At 50.6% G+C, this 13,972-nt stretch overlaps 1 protein-coding gene across 1 annotated transcript in view; it reads right to left on the minus strand.

Annotated features, from left to right (window-relative positions):
- Positions 1 to 583: 583 nt before the first annotated feature.
- The window catches only part of CTC1 (CST telomere replication complex component 1), a 28,830-nt gene continuing 15,441 nt past the window's right edge, over positions 584 to 13,972 (minus strand). The window contains exons 9-24 of the mRNA XM_066593801.1: positions 9,856 to 10,030; positions 9,627 to 9,779; positions 9,267 to 9,375; positions 6,637 to 6,718; positions 6,251 to 6,554; positions 6,080 to 6,169; positions 4,325 to 4,426; positions 4,193 to 4,254; positions 4,013 to 4,116; positions 3,775 to 3,937; positions 3,536 to 3,607; positions 1,816 to 1,960; positions 1,681 to 1,742; positions 1,442 to 1,604; positions 1,242 to 1,368; positions 584 to 780 (exon numbers count right to left, since the gene is read on the minus strand). Coding sequence (XP_066449898.1) covers positions 638 to 780; positions 1,242 to 1,368; positions 1,442 to 1,604; positions 1,681 to 1,742; positions 1,816 to 1,960; positions 3,536 to 3,607; positions 3,775 to 3,937; positions 4,013 to 4,116; positions 4,193 to 4,254; positions 4,325 to 4,426; positions 6,080 to 6,169; positions 6,251 to 6,554; positions 6,637 to 6,718; positions 9,267 to 9,375; positions 9,627 to 9,779; positions 9,856 to 10,030 — 2,056 coding nt within the window. The 3' untranslated portion in view covers positions 584 to 637. The remainder of the gene's footprint in view (positions 781 to 1,241; positions 1,369 to 1,441; positions 1,605 to 1,680; positions 1,743 to 1,815; positions 1,961 to 3,535; positions 3,608 to 3,774; positions 3,938 to 4,012; positions 4,117 to 4,192; positions 4,255 to 4,324; positions 4,427 to 6,079; positions 6,170 to 6,250; positions 6,555 to 6,636; positions 6,719 to 9,266; positions 9,376 to 9,626; positions 9,780 to 9,855; positions 10,031 to 13,972) is intronic.

The raw sequence follows: 13,972 nt of genomic DNA on the forward strand, positions 1-13,972 counted from the left end.
AAAACACTACGTTTAGTATCGCTGTAATTACACCAACCCACAAATTAAAAATGCTGTTTCTACTGCACTGTGACCACCATAAAAATTACTGCCCCCAAAATGGCACGGTTGCGCCCCCCCCTCCCCGATACATTACATGGTACCAATGGAGAAAACAGCCTGCACGAACCGCCATCTCGAGCCTGCAGCAAGAAGGGGTTAAAAACAGCATCAATTGTGTGATCGACCCTGCTGCCTCTAAACCACCAAGCATATACTTCTCAAATAACCAGAAGGTAACGGCCTTTTACACGGGCCGATCATGGCTCAGAGTCTCGCAGGAATCGGTCGGGTGATTGGTCCGTGTAAATGTCTGCAACCAGAATTTGGTTGATCACCGTTCAGCCAGTTTCCGCAGCCATAACTGAAGGACGATCGTCCCGTGTAAAAGGCCCTTAAGGCCATCTGGTTTCCTTTCCCACTGCAGATCCTACTTAACAAAGCTAAACAATCCTGCAGGAGTCTGAAGAAGCCCCCAGTAGAGACGTACCAGGAGAAGACTCCGCTCTCGCTGGGGTTCCCCTTTAATAACCACAAGACGACATTATATAGAAAATAATTTAATTGCTGTATATAAAATATCCAGGGCTGTTGCTTTTCATTGGCTGCGCTCTCTGATCATGTGACACAGGGTCCGAGGCTCCACCTCCTGGAGCTGCACACAGGTGACCACAGGGGCTGCAGGAACACGGGTGACATATTCTCTCTCCGCCCGTGTGAAGCGCGTCAGCTGCGATGATGCTAGAGACAAGTATAAACAGTATGAAGACAAACAACTTGGTATTGTCATAATCAGACGGAAGCGCAGAATAAAGTGATCTGACCTCGTACTGCTCTGAAAACACTGCAAAACAAGACAAAAACATCCTCCTAAATGGCGCAATTGGTTTTTTTCCCCATTTCACCCAACTTAGAAATTACATTTGTCAGTATATTTTTTGGTACTTTAAATGATACAATTGAAAAAAATATCACTTCTGCCTCGAAAAACAACCCTGTAGACGGCTGTCAACAGAAAAATGACAAAAAAGAGAAGTTATCATTTTTGGAGGGAAGGGACCCATATCCTCAGTTTCCATAAAAAAACCCACAAATGTTCTCAAAGTAAGTCTCCTGCCACCAGCTACGTTACATCAGGAAGCAACAGTAGGACAGCACTTTCTAAAACTCTCTGGGGGTACACAGGTATCGGGCCATCTCACCTGAGGTCCCGCCTCCTGCAGCTTCCACATGTTGTCTGAAGGTGAGCACTAAGGGTCGGGAGATGGCCGGCCGGGACATCAGGAACCTCATGTGGTCGATCAGAGGGTCGCTGCTGTCCTCCTCACTCTGCAGGAGAGCACTAATGTAAGTCTTCGGAGCACCATCTACAATCACACACTATACTGGTGTGCATACATACCGGCATGTCGCTCCGCCCCCAGCTCTTCACCGCCACTCTTCCCCGTGACAGGACCCGCCCCCGCAGAGCCTCCCAGAGGCTAGAGGAGATTCCCAGCATCAACCAGACCGCCTCATCCTGCAAGTAGAGCCGTATCTCTCCAGATCCATCCTCTGCTTTCACCCTGAGAAGGACAAGAACAGGTCAAACACTTGTCATGCTATGCTGTTCCTCTGTGGAAGGGGTCGCTGTCTGCTCACCAGGCTTTTGCTCTGAAGACCCCAGACCGTGAGGTGCAGGAGGGCGACTGGTCACAGGCTCCCTGCAGGTTATGGAGACTCTTAGATGTGTAGTAATAGTGAAGTAGATTAAAGGAAGGTACACAGCAGACTTACCTGCGTGAACGAGCTGCCGCACACGGAGCAGTCCCAGTACAGCGTCATGTTGAGGACACAGGTGATGGAGCAGACCGCCCGCTGAGGAGCTGGGGTTCCTGCGAGCTGCCGGAACAGAACAAGAGGGGGCGCAGTGGCATGCCCACTGAAAGCAGAGGGTGAGATGTATCTGTATAATGGCTCCCTGGCTTTTTATGTAGATTAAGCTTAATGATTAAATCCGCGGCAGAAAAAAAAATAGGATGCGGATTTTAATTAAAAGCCACAACAGAGATCCGCGGGTCTAGCACAGATTTCTGCCACATCTGCATGTGAATTTCAGCCTCATTCAATGGGATCATTTCGAGTGCAGACAACCCAATCCAGATTCCACGTCACTTATTTCCTAAGACACAGATTTAAAATCCGCACCATATAGACCGCGGCGCAGATTCCCATACGAGTAAACGCTAGACTGTTTGATACAGAACTCCAGAATCCACTATGAAATTTGCCCCAAAAGATGGAACATGGAAAAGTCCTGCGTCCTGTTACCTTTCTAGACACCTTGTACCTACTTGAAGCAGAATATTTCCAAAAATTGCAAAGTTGAAGGTTTACACCGGCCCTGGCACTTTAATCCTTTCCAATCCAATTTGTATCCTGGTTTTCCTAGGGGGCTTACTCTTTTTCTGCCGTTATACAATGGCGCTATCTGCTGGCTAAAGCCAGTACTGCATGAGGTGACACGTTGGATAGGCTCCGACAGCAGAGAGGCTGGAAATATACAGTAAGAGAACCCCGACGGACACCGTCCAACATCGGAGCTGTGCAGCCTTAAATCATAATGTCTTCAGAGGTCAGACAGTGGATTGGAAAGGGTTAACCCCTTCCCGTCCTGGAATGCAAGTTTACATCCTGGCTGGGAAGGTTATCTGCAAACGGACAGAAAGTTTTGCCCTATGGATGGCATGGGCTCAGAAGCTGAGTCAGCGGGTGTGACTGACAGGTGCCAACAGGAGGCTTCCCATTATCAACCTCTTACATACCACAATCGGTGTTGATCGCGGCACCGCTATGAATGTATTATCATAGGATCGCAGGTATGAATCCCCTACAGGGATAAAGATGGCGAAAAAACCAAAAAAAAAAAACAACTTATTTTTTGCACACCTTTTTAATTTAAATAAATTAATTAAAAAAAAAATGTAAATCCCACGTTCGGCATCGGTGCATCCATAACGACCGCTACAACAAAATGGAATACTTTTTATTCTCCACCACAAACCATATAATTTGATTTTTTTTTTTTAACAAAAATGGAGCCAAAATGCTTCTGTTCATTTTGCCTCCCAAAACAAACACAATAAAAGTGATTTAAAAAAAAAATGCCTGTTCCCCAAAATGGTACCAATAGAAACCGCTGCTCGTCACGCGAAAAAAAAGCCCTCAAAAAAGTTCTTCAGTACCCAAAAAAAGTTTTAAAAAAATTCCTGTTAAGTATATACAGACTAGAAGGGGCCGTCCACATCTGCAAGGACTGTTCAGTGCACACAGCGGTCTACTTCTAGCCACGTACACTGGGACAACGACCTGGTGGACCGCTGATTGGTGGTAGCCCTGAGTGGTGGACCACTGCCGATCAACTATTGGTGGCCTTTTCTGGGCCTACATCATCAATAGTTCACACATTGACAACCCAAAACGCCCTTCGCTACTTTGACACAGTTACTAGACTCACAGATCCTCAGTTGGTGGGCTCAAGATGCTCACATGGGTGGTGGGCACGCTACGGAAGTAGACCCTGCCGGACCTAAGAGGGAGGACAGAAATATCAGCATCTGCAGTCTTGTTATTAGCGGTTCATATACAGATCACGCACTTTGTCTGCAGAACCCTGAACTTTATAGGGGTGACAAAGGGGTGAGTGGGGACCCCCATAGCCAGGCTCCACTGAGCAGCAGCGAGTAGGAACAATACCTGGACACTTTCCTCTCCAAGCCCTGCAGTATTACTGTGGCCCCCGGGAGAAGTCCCAGAGGGTAGGGGCCACCGGAGACATCCAAGTATACAGATGCAGATGAATGACTCTGGGGCTGTATTAGGCTCACTTTGATGGAGACTCCGAAAGGCAGGAATGCATCTGAGGAGGAGGAGGAGGAGGAGGAGGTCGGCATCATACATGACCATACAGGAAGAAAACGACAACCGTGCTTACCAGGAACTTTATGGGTGTTGGACGGCACCGGCCTCGTGATCTGAGTGTCACACATGGAACGGCTGGACAACACGCCGCTGACAGTCAGCAGAGAGCAACCGGAGCTGGAAGAACCATCCGTATGACTAAGGAGTAAACATGGTGGCTCAGACATAAGGTCCGGCCTGAGAGACAACTCACCTCACCTTCAGAGCTTCTTCTATAGACAGGATGATGGTCGGACCTGGCGAGAGCGTTTGGGTCTAAATGCAGAGACATGATGGATCAGAGGACACCGTGCAGGGAGGAGACATCAACAGCGAGGATACTCACCTCTACATCTTCTAGCGTCCACTCAGCGGGGACCTGTAGGCACTGCGGACCACTAACGGTATCTAGTGGAGGGGCAGATAATCGCTCAAATACCCCCGAGTCCTGGAGAAGGAAAAGCAAATGGTGAAATGGAAAACTCCTGCACGGCGATATAAACAGAAGGGGCTACGAGTCTGCTCCTCCTTCTGCAGGGTGATGTATACAGAAGGGGGCTATGAGTCTGCTCCTCCTCCTGCAGGGTGATATATACAGAAGGGGGCTATGAGTCTGCTCCTCCTTCTGCACGGCGATATAAACAGAAGGGGGCTATGAGTCTGCTCCTCCTGCAGGGTGATATATGCAGAAGGGGATATGAGTCTGCTCCTCCTGCAGGGTGATATATACAGAAGGGGGCTATGAGTCTGCTCCTCCTTCTGCAGGGTGATGTATACAGAAGGGGGCTATGAGTCTGCTCCTCCTCCTGCAGGGTGATATATACAGAAGGGGGCTATGAGTCTGCTCCTCCTTCTGCACGGCGATATAAACAGAAGGGGGCTATGAGTCTGCTCCTCCTGCAGGGTGATATATGCAGAAGGGGATATGAGTCTGCTCCTCCTCCTGTAGGGTGATATATACAGAAGGGAGCTATGAGTCTGCTCCTCCTTCTGCACGGCGATATAAACAGAAGGGGGCTATGAGTCTGCTCCTCCCCCTGCAGGGTGATATATACAGAAGGGAGCTATAAGTCTGCTCCTCCCCCTGCAGGGTGATATATACAGAAGGGGGCTGTGAGTCTGCTCCTCCTCCTGCAGGGTGATATATACAGAAGGGCGCTATGAGTCTGCTCCTCCTCCTGCAGGGTGATATATATACAGAAGGGGGCTATGAGTCTGCTCCTCCCCCTGCAGGGTGATATATACAGAAGGGGGCTATGAGTCTGCTCCTCCCCCTGCAGGGTGATATATACAGAAGGGTGCTGTGAGTCTGCTCCTCCTCCTGCAGGGTGATATATACAGAAGGGGGCTATGAGTCTGCTCCTCCCCCTGCAGGGTGATATATACAGAAGGGGGCTATGGGTCTGCTCCTCCTGCAGGGTGATATATACAGAAGGGGGCTATGAGTCTGCTCCTCCTCCTGCAGGGTGATCTATACAGAAGGGAGCTATGAGTCTGATCCTCCTCCTGCAGGGTGATATGTACAGAAGGGGGCTATGAGTCTGATCCTCCTCCTGCAGGGTGATATATACAGAAGGGAGCTATGTGTCTGCCCCTCCCCCTGCAGGGTTATATATACAGAAAGGGAGCTGTGAGTCTGCGCCTCCTCCTGCAGGGTGATATATACAGAAGGGGCTATGAGTCTGCTCCTCCTCCTGCAGGGTGATATATACAGAAGGGGGCTATGAGTCTGCTCCTCCTCCTGCAGGGTGATATATACAGAAGGGGGCTATGAGTCTGCTCCTCCTCCTGCAGGGTGATATATACAGAAGGGAGCTATGAGTCTGCTCCTCCTCCTGCAGGGTGATATATACAGAAGGGGGCTATGAGTCTGCCCCTCCCCCTGCAGGGTGATATATACAGAAGGGGCTATGAGTCTGCTCCTCCCCCTGCAGGGTGATATATACAGAAGGGGGCTATGAGTCTGCTCCTCCCCCTGCAGGGTGATATATACAGAAGGGGGCTATGAGTCTGCTCCTCCTCCTGCAGGGTGATATGAGTCTGCTCCTCCCCCTGCAGGGTGACAGAAGTATGCAGTACAGTAAATCACTGCGGTTCTCACCGTCTCTCCCGTTGTGGTCAGACGATACAACTTGTTGGGCTGGAGGAAATGAAACCATCGTACGGAGGACGACGAGAACAGCAGAGTAACCTGTATAAAAGGTAATAGAAGTTACTCCGGGTCACCGACATAAAACAGAGTAAAAGGACAAAAGGCTCCTCAGTTTTGGACCTTAGAAAAAGGTTTATCGGCTTCATCTGGTCTCTTAGCCTCTCGGTCCTCTTCTTCTGGAGATGGTCGCTGGATGTCCACCCATGAAGCTGTAGCGCGGAACTGAAGCTCCTTACTCTGGCCGGGTTTCATACACCTCCCCTCCAATCTCTCTATTACTAGGTGGCGCTGTGCCCTGGAAGCCTCCGGACGTGGTATTTTAGCTGGTGGTTGAACCCTCGGTCTTGCAAGTGGGCAGGAAGAAGACGAGGAATGGGAGGAGTGCAGGATTCTGACGTCTTGAGCGAGGAACACAGCGTAAGTCCTAGGACAGGAGGACCTCGATGGTGAGAAGGACGACTCCGACACACTTGTCATGTAGAAGCAAACCCTGGACAGACACTTACCTGCTGCGTTGATTCTCACCATCGTCTTTAACTTCCACGTTTTCTGTCACCAAGTGATAGTGATGAACCTCGAGGACGCAGCCTACAAGACACAAGTATGGAAGTGTGACGTTTACCGAGTCTTGGGCTCTATGTGTACTAGTCCTATAAGACAGCCAAACCCCCTGCTGTACAGGAGGGGTCTTAAAGGGGACATCCGGTGAAGACTACCTTCTGGTATGTGATAAAGGGGAAAAGATCACATGGATGGAGTGGCTCATCGCGATTCACCACCAATTTCCAGAACGATAAGACACCTATGGAGAGAACGAGCCCCTTTGGTATCACGCAGAGCTCTGCGGTACTAGAAAGCTGACAATATTGCAAGCACAGAACCATTCCTACCAACAGCAGTAAGTATCTCTAAGCCGTGCCAAAGGGGTTTCTGCTCTCTATAGAGCCATTTAATCCAGAATCAGTGGCGATCGGACTTCACACATGTATCTTTGACATGTCATAAGATCACAGTCACTGGACGAACCCTTAAAAGGGGTCATCAGGCGCAAGAAATACAAGATCCAGTCTGGGTATTGGGCTCGGGAGTCAAGTCTAAACCATACCCGGCGGCTATCTGCGGTTTTGACAGAAACTTACAATACTGCATTGTACAGTACAAGTGATAAATCGGGGCTAAAAAAGTTAAAAAAAGCAAAAACTTTTTTTTTTTAAACAGTCAAATATATGTAAAGTTTGGGGGAAAAGAATAAAACATACACTCTTTGCAAAAATAAAAAGTGTCATTTTGCTGTAAACCTCGTCCTGCAGTTCCATCTCAGGCAGATATGTAAATGATTAGAGTTGTGGTGATTAGATGAACGGTCTTGTCACCGGAGGCCCTAAAAGTGGTTCCCCCCTTGTCCTATAAGAGGCTCTCGGAGGCTCCTTGTGTGTAGTGACCTCTTCTTCCACTTGTAGAGCTTGTTGACCTCTAGATGCCTCTACGACGCAGAGAAGAGATTTCACCCCGTTACCAGAGTCTGAGAGGGGCGCATTATTGGGATGTGAGAAGCTGGATGGTCGTATCCATGAATTGTCCCCCACCAGCCGTTCTGTCCAGACTGTTAGGAGGTGTTGGACCAGTGGATGGGGGCACACAAGGTGACCGGGCACAGGATGCCCCCCTACAGACAACCAGTAGAGAGGAGAGTCTGACAAGACTGTTAGGGGGGTGTTGGGACCAGTAAATGAGTGAGGGCACACAAGGTGACCGGGCTCAGGACGCCCCCTACAGACCACCAGTAGGGAGGAGCATCTGACCAGACTGTTAGGGGGTGTTGGGATCGGTGGATGTGTGAGGGCACACAAGGTGACTGGCTCAGGACGCCCCCTACAGACCACCAGTAGAGAGGAGTGTCTGACCAGACTGTTAGGAGGTGTTGGGACCAGTGGATGTGTGAGTGCATACAAGGCAACCAGGCTCAGAACGCCCCCTACAGACCACCAGTAGAGAGGAGTGTCTGATCGTCCGACAAGCATCAGCAGCTCCACCTGTTTCATAGTCCACCATAAGGAGACAGGGGGCGCCATAATTACACCCCAGTGTCTGTTGGAATCATTTCCAGGTGCTTGGCTAAAGGACATTTGGTCTTGCAGCCCTAATTACATGTCCGGCCTCTGGCACCCACACTTATCTCCATTACATGTACGGCCTCTTATCCCCACCGTCGCCTCAGTTTGCAGGGATGTCGTGAACGATAAAACTGGACGCTACGGAGGGAAACCAGGTTGTCTACAGTGAGGAATCCAGGTGTAGCTTGGGTGCTGACGACGGCCGTGTTCGTGTCTGGAGACCTCGAGGTGAGCGCCTCAATCCTGCCTTTGCTGTGGAGCGGTACACCATGTGATGGTCTGTGGGGCCATCGCATGCGACAGTCGGTCCTCCCTAATAGTGGTATGAGAGACAAATGACAGCTCAGCGATATGTTCAGCCACATGTGTTCCTCTCATTTCGGCTTACAGCAGGATAATACTTGGCTGCACACACAAGGGGGGGGGGGGGTCACAGAAGCCCCCCCCCCCCCCCCCCCATTGTCACATTTCTGTAGCTTCCCGGTCACCAGATTTATCACTAATAGAACATGTATGGGACCATCGGGGACGCCAACTTCCACAGCCTACAAGTTCGTATGATCTAGAGGATCAGTTACAGCAAATACCATATGCAAGCTGTATGCCTCCATGCCCACCCATATCATCACTTGTATCCAAGCTAGAGGCGGTACAACAGGGCACTAGAGCCTCCATGCCCACCCATATCACATCTTGTATCCAAGCTAGAGGCGGTACAACAGGGCACTAGAGCCTCCATGCCCACCCATATCACATCTTGTATCCAAGCTAGAGGCGGTACAACAGGGTACTAGAGCCTCCATGCCCGCCTGTATCACATCTTGTATCCAAGCTAGAGGCGGCCCAACAGGAGGTTCTCATCAATCCCTACTGTCGACAGAAAAATACAAAAACGTTATGGGTCTTGGAAGGCAAAAAAACAAAAATAAAAAAAAGTCTTTGGTCGTGAAGGGGTAAATGATCACAAAAGGATCTCAGATTTGGCCGTTGTGAATGATAATGAGCATAAGGGGGACACGTACCTATCCAGGTGAGAGGAGGAGCCGGCAAAACCAGGCAGGCGAGAGAAGAGGACTGATCCTTTAAGAGCAGAGATCCTGAGGAGGAAACCTGAAGAACGCCGAGGAGGACCTGGAGAGACAGAAGGGACATAAAGGTGAGACGACTCCACAATACAGGCAAGTGCAGCCGCCATCCCATCTTAAAGGGAAAGGCACCTGAATTTTCGATTGCTTTCACAATTCTCCCTCTACATAATTTTCCCAAGTGCTCCTTCTGCTTAGGAATCGGTGGACGTCCGTCCTTCCATGAAGCTCCATATTACTGCATATAAGCCCCCAGCACCACTGCCTCCTCAGTAATGGGACAAGTCTCATACTCACGTGAGGTGTGGACAGATCTCCAGATCGCAGCAAGTAATGTGACCAGTGAAGGCGCCGGTTGGACTCCTCTCCTTGAAGATTCTTAGAGGTGGTAACCAGAGAAGGAAACACAGCAAGCGGAGGGAGACACCAAGGAGGAGGCAGCGGAGAGTACTGAGGAGAAAGAAGGAGATGCCATGATTAGACTATGGCCACTTACCCACCTCTTACTCTCCAGTATCTCACTTACCTCCCGCAGGGGACAGTCATGTGGATCTGTAACCATCTCATCCCGTAGATTCCGCTCTCTTCTCCCGTTGGACCAAGAAGACAGTATGGGGAACAACAACTTCTCTGCGGGGCCTTGGGCTCCATCACTGAGGGGTCGGGTGATGCAGCTCTGTCTGACCAGACGAGGACACAACCTGAAAGACAAAGAGGACATGAAAGACATCTTCACAAAACCTTCTGTATATTGCCATAAGAGTGAACTAATATAGCAGATTGCAAAAAGTCATTGCGTTTACTGATGGCCAAGACGGCCACCATAAAACCACACGTAGGACGAGGTTAGAAATCACGAAAGATGGTGGAGACCCACAACAGGCAGATGACGAGAAGTGAACAAGATACACTGAAGGGCCCCTTTCTTCCCCAGCTCTCTTACAATTGACGCTGCTCTGTGTGGATCCCCGTGACCCTGGAGTGTCGCATGAAATCAAGTGATAAGTTTTCCGTGGATCAGTTTCAGTGTGAATCCACATCAGATGGGAAAATCCAGCGATGTGAGCAACTAGGCCGGTCATCAGTACTTGACTAGCCGGTGCCCCACTGCCAACCATGTTTTTTTTTTCTTTCGTGTAGTGGCATGGAGATTAGAACGAGAATTGTGTAAACAAGGAAAACACCCAGTGAAAGGCGATTCGGTGGAAACAACTCATCACTGAAAGGGGTCAGAGGAGGATGTCAGGAATTGTTCTGACAAACAGGTGATGCACAGACTGGAACAGCCGAACAAAACGCTGGTGCTCCAACTTATATCATTCCTTATCATGGTTGAGCTATAACTATTGACAACAGTTCCAGCACCATTGTGTAGAAACAAGAGACTCCAGCGGGCAAAAGACCGCAAAAACCGTATCCCTGAGCAGCGTAAAAACATCTCCTGGTCAGATGGATCCAGATTTGTTGCCCAGTGCTGATGGGAGGGCAGAATTTGGTGCAAGCAGCATGAATCGCTGACCCCTTCCTGTCAGCTGGTCAGAACATGTCAGCACCACTATCTAATTTGTGGACAAAGAACAAGAAGCTTCCTGTCCGCAGGGGCCGATATTCCAGCAGAACAATTTTATCACCGAGTAGAATCTACGCCACGACAGACTGCGGCGGTTTTGAAGACCAAAAGGTGGTCCAATGTGCTACTAGATTGGGTGGGGGGTGGTATCTAGTAAAGTGGCCATTGAGTACATAATAAAAACACAGATTCGACTATAAACCACTGCAAAGAACACAAGCGCCATCTTGCCAGGAAGTTGAGAGAAAACATCCGCAGTCCACAACATCAGCAGCGTGCGGAGAATACCCCACTAAAGATGGAGGAGACGGCATCAGCAAATGTTCTAAGGAACTGAAATGTTGTAAAGTGTGACTTAAAGGGGTTGTCCCGCGCCGAAACGGGTTTTTTTTTTTTTCAATGGCCCCCCCGTTCGGCGCGAGACAAACCCGATGCAGGGACTTAAAAAAAAACAAAACGCACAGTACTTACCCGAATCCCCGCGCTCCGGTGACTTCTTACTTACCTGGTGAAGATGGCCGCCGGGATCTTCACCCTCGGTGGACCGCAGGGCTTCTGTGTGGTCCATTGCCGATTCCAGCCTCCTGATTGGCTGGAATCAGCACGTGATGGGGCGGAGCTACGAGGAGCCGCTCTCAGGCACGAGCGGCCCCATTCAGAAAAGAAGAAGACCGGACTGCGCAAGCGCGTCTAATCTGGCGATTAGACGCTGAAAATTAGACGGCACCATGGAGACGAGGACGCTAGCAACAGAGCAGGTAAGTGAATAACTTCTGTATGGCTCATATTTAAAGGGGTTGTCCCGCGGCAGCAAGTGGGTCTATACACTTCTGTATGGCCATATTAATGCACTTTGTAATATACATTGTGCATTAATTATGAGCCATACAGAAGTTATAAAAAGTTTTTTACTTACCTGCTCCGTTGCTGGCGTCCTCGTCTCCATGGAGCCGACTAATTTTCGCCCTCCGATGGCCAAATTAGCCGCGCTTGCGCAGTCCTGGTCTTCTGCTCTCTTCAATGGAGCCGCTCGTGCAGAATGCAGGCTCCGTGTAGCTCCGCCCCGTCACGTGCCGATTCCAGCCAATCAGGAGGCTGGAATCGGCAATGGACCGCACAGAAGAGCTGCGGTCCACGGAGGAAGAGGATTCCGGCGGCCATCTTCACAGGTAAGTATAGAAGTCACCGGAGCGCGGGGATTAAGGTAAGCGCTCCGGTAAGCTTTCTGTACGTCCCTGCATCGGGGTTGTCTCGCGCCGAACGGGGGGGGGGGGGGGGGGGGGGTTGGGGGGGTTGCAAAAAAAAAAAAACCGTTTCGGCGCGGGACAACCCCTTTAATGCACGATGTATATTACAAAGTGCATTAATATGGCCATACAGAAGTGTATACCCCAACTTGCTTTCGCGGGACAACCCCTTTAAAGAGAGGATGCTGTACAGTGGATGTGCCGTCTCCTCCATCTTTATTTGTTTGGCCCTTTAGGAGACTTGTACCAATATCCATTTAACTTCACTGCTGTCAGCGGAGCGCACAAGACTGCGCCATTGTTGAAGAGGCAGGGAATACCGTGCTCCCTAATTGCACAGCAGTACCTAATGCCCCATGACGGAATATCACTAGCGATATGCCGCCGTGAGGGAGTAGGGAAGAGAGCTGTCAGGTCTTCGCGCTGAACCTGAGAATCGCGGCAAATCGCGATTTGAATCCCGCGAGCCGAGAATCGCTAGGATTCTCCGCTCGTGGATGTCGGGGCAGCGCTTTCCATAGCAACGCTATGGAAAGCTTTCACTGCGTTACCCGTGGCCGGATTATCACCGCAGATAACAGAATGCCCTTAGTGGCCATCTTGAATGTAGTAAAGGCACTTGGCAACCCAAAGCCAACAGTAGGGAACTAGGCACAATTACAAGGTGCATTTACATCAAAAGTTCAGAGTCGTCTCCAGGCGCTCCTTCATCCTGGGCAAAAGGTTCAGTAGGCTGGCTTCGTTGTCCACGTTCTGTCAGTTTATGAGGTCTCCCCGAATGTGGCTGCATCGCACAAACCATTTATGAATAACATGGCCAACAGTGGACTTTGAAATGTCAGAAAGTGTTGCGATGCCCCGTACTAAGTGGATGGTGACATCCCCCCACCAGACTCCGTTGTCAGCTCTATACCTGGTGACATTCCACCACCAGACCCTGTTGTCGGCTCTACACCAGGGGATATCCCAACACCAGACCCTGTTGTCAGCTCTCCAACTAGTGACATCCCTCCACCAGACCCTGTTGTCAGCTCTATACCTGGGGGTGGGGTGGGGTCATCCCCCCCACCAGACCCCGTTGTCAGCTCTCCACTTGGGGACATCCCAACACCAGACCCCGTTGTCAGCTCTCCACTTGGGGACATCCCAACACCAGACCCCGTTGTCAGCTCTCCACTTGGGGACATCCCAACACCAGACCCCGTTGTCAGCTCTCCACTTGGGGACATCCCAACACCAGACCCCGTTGTCAGCTCTCCACTTGGGGACATCCCAACACCAGACCCCGTTGTCAGCTCTCCACTTGGGGACATCCCAACACCAGACCCCGTTGTCAGCTCTCCACTTGGGGACATCCCAACACCAGACCCCGCTGTCAGCTCTCGACTTGGGGACATCCCAACACCAGACCCCGTTGTCAGCTCTCCACTTGGGGACATCCCAACACCAGACCCCGCTGTCAGCTCTCCACTTGGGGACATCCCAACACCAGACCCCGTTGTCAGCTCTCCACCAGGGGGTCATCCCCCCACCAGACCCTGTTGTCAGTTCTACACCTGGGGACATCCCAACACCAGACCCTGTTGTCAGCTCTACACCTAGGGACATCCCAACCCCAGACCCCGTTGTCACCTCCACCTAGGGACATCCCCCCCCACCAGACTCCGTTGTCAGCTCTACACCTGGTGACATCCCCCCACCAGACCCCATTGTCAGCTCTACACCCGGTGACATCCCCCCACCAGACCCCATTGTCAGCTCTACACCCGGTGACATCCCCCCACCAGACCCCATTGTCAGCTCTACACCCGGTGACATCCCCCCAC

This window comes from Eleutherodactylus coqui, chromosome 2 (genome assembly GCF_035609145.1).
Source record: "Eleutherodactylus coqui strain aEleCoq1 chromosome 2, aEleCoq1.hap1, whole genome shotgun sequence".
In the NCBI taxonomy this organism is placed as follows: Eukaryota; Metazoa; Chordata; class Amphibia; order Anura; family Eleutherodactylidae; genus Eleutherodactylus; species Eleutherodactylus coqui.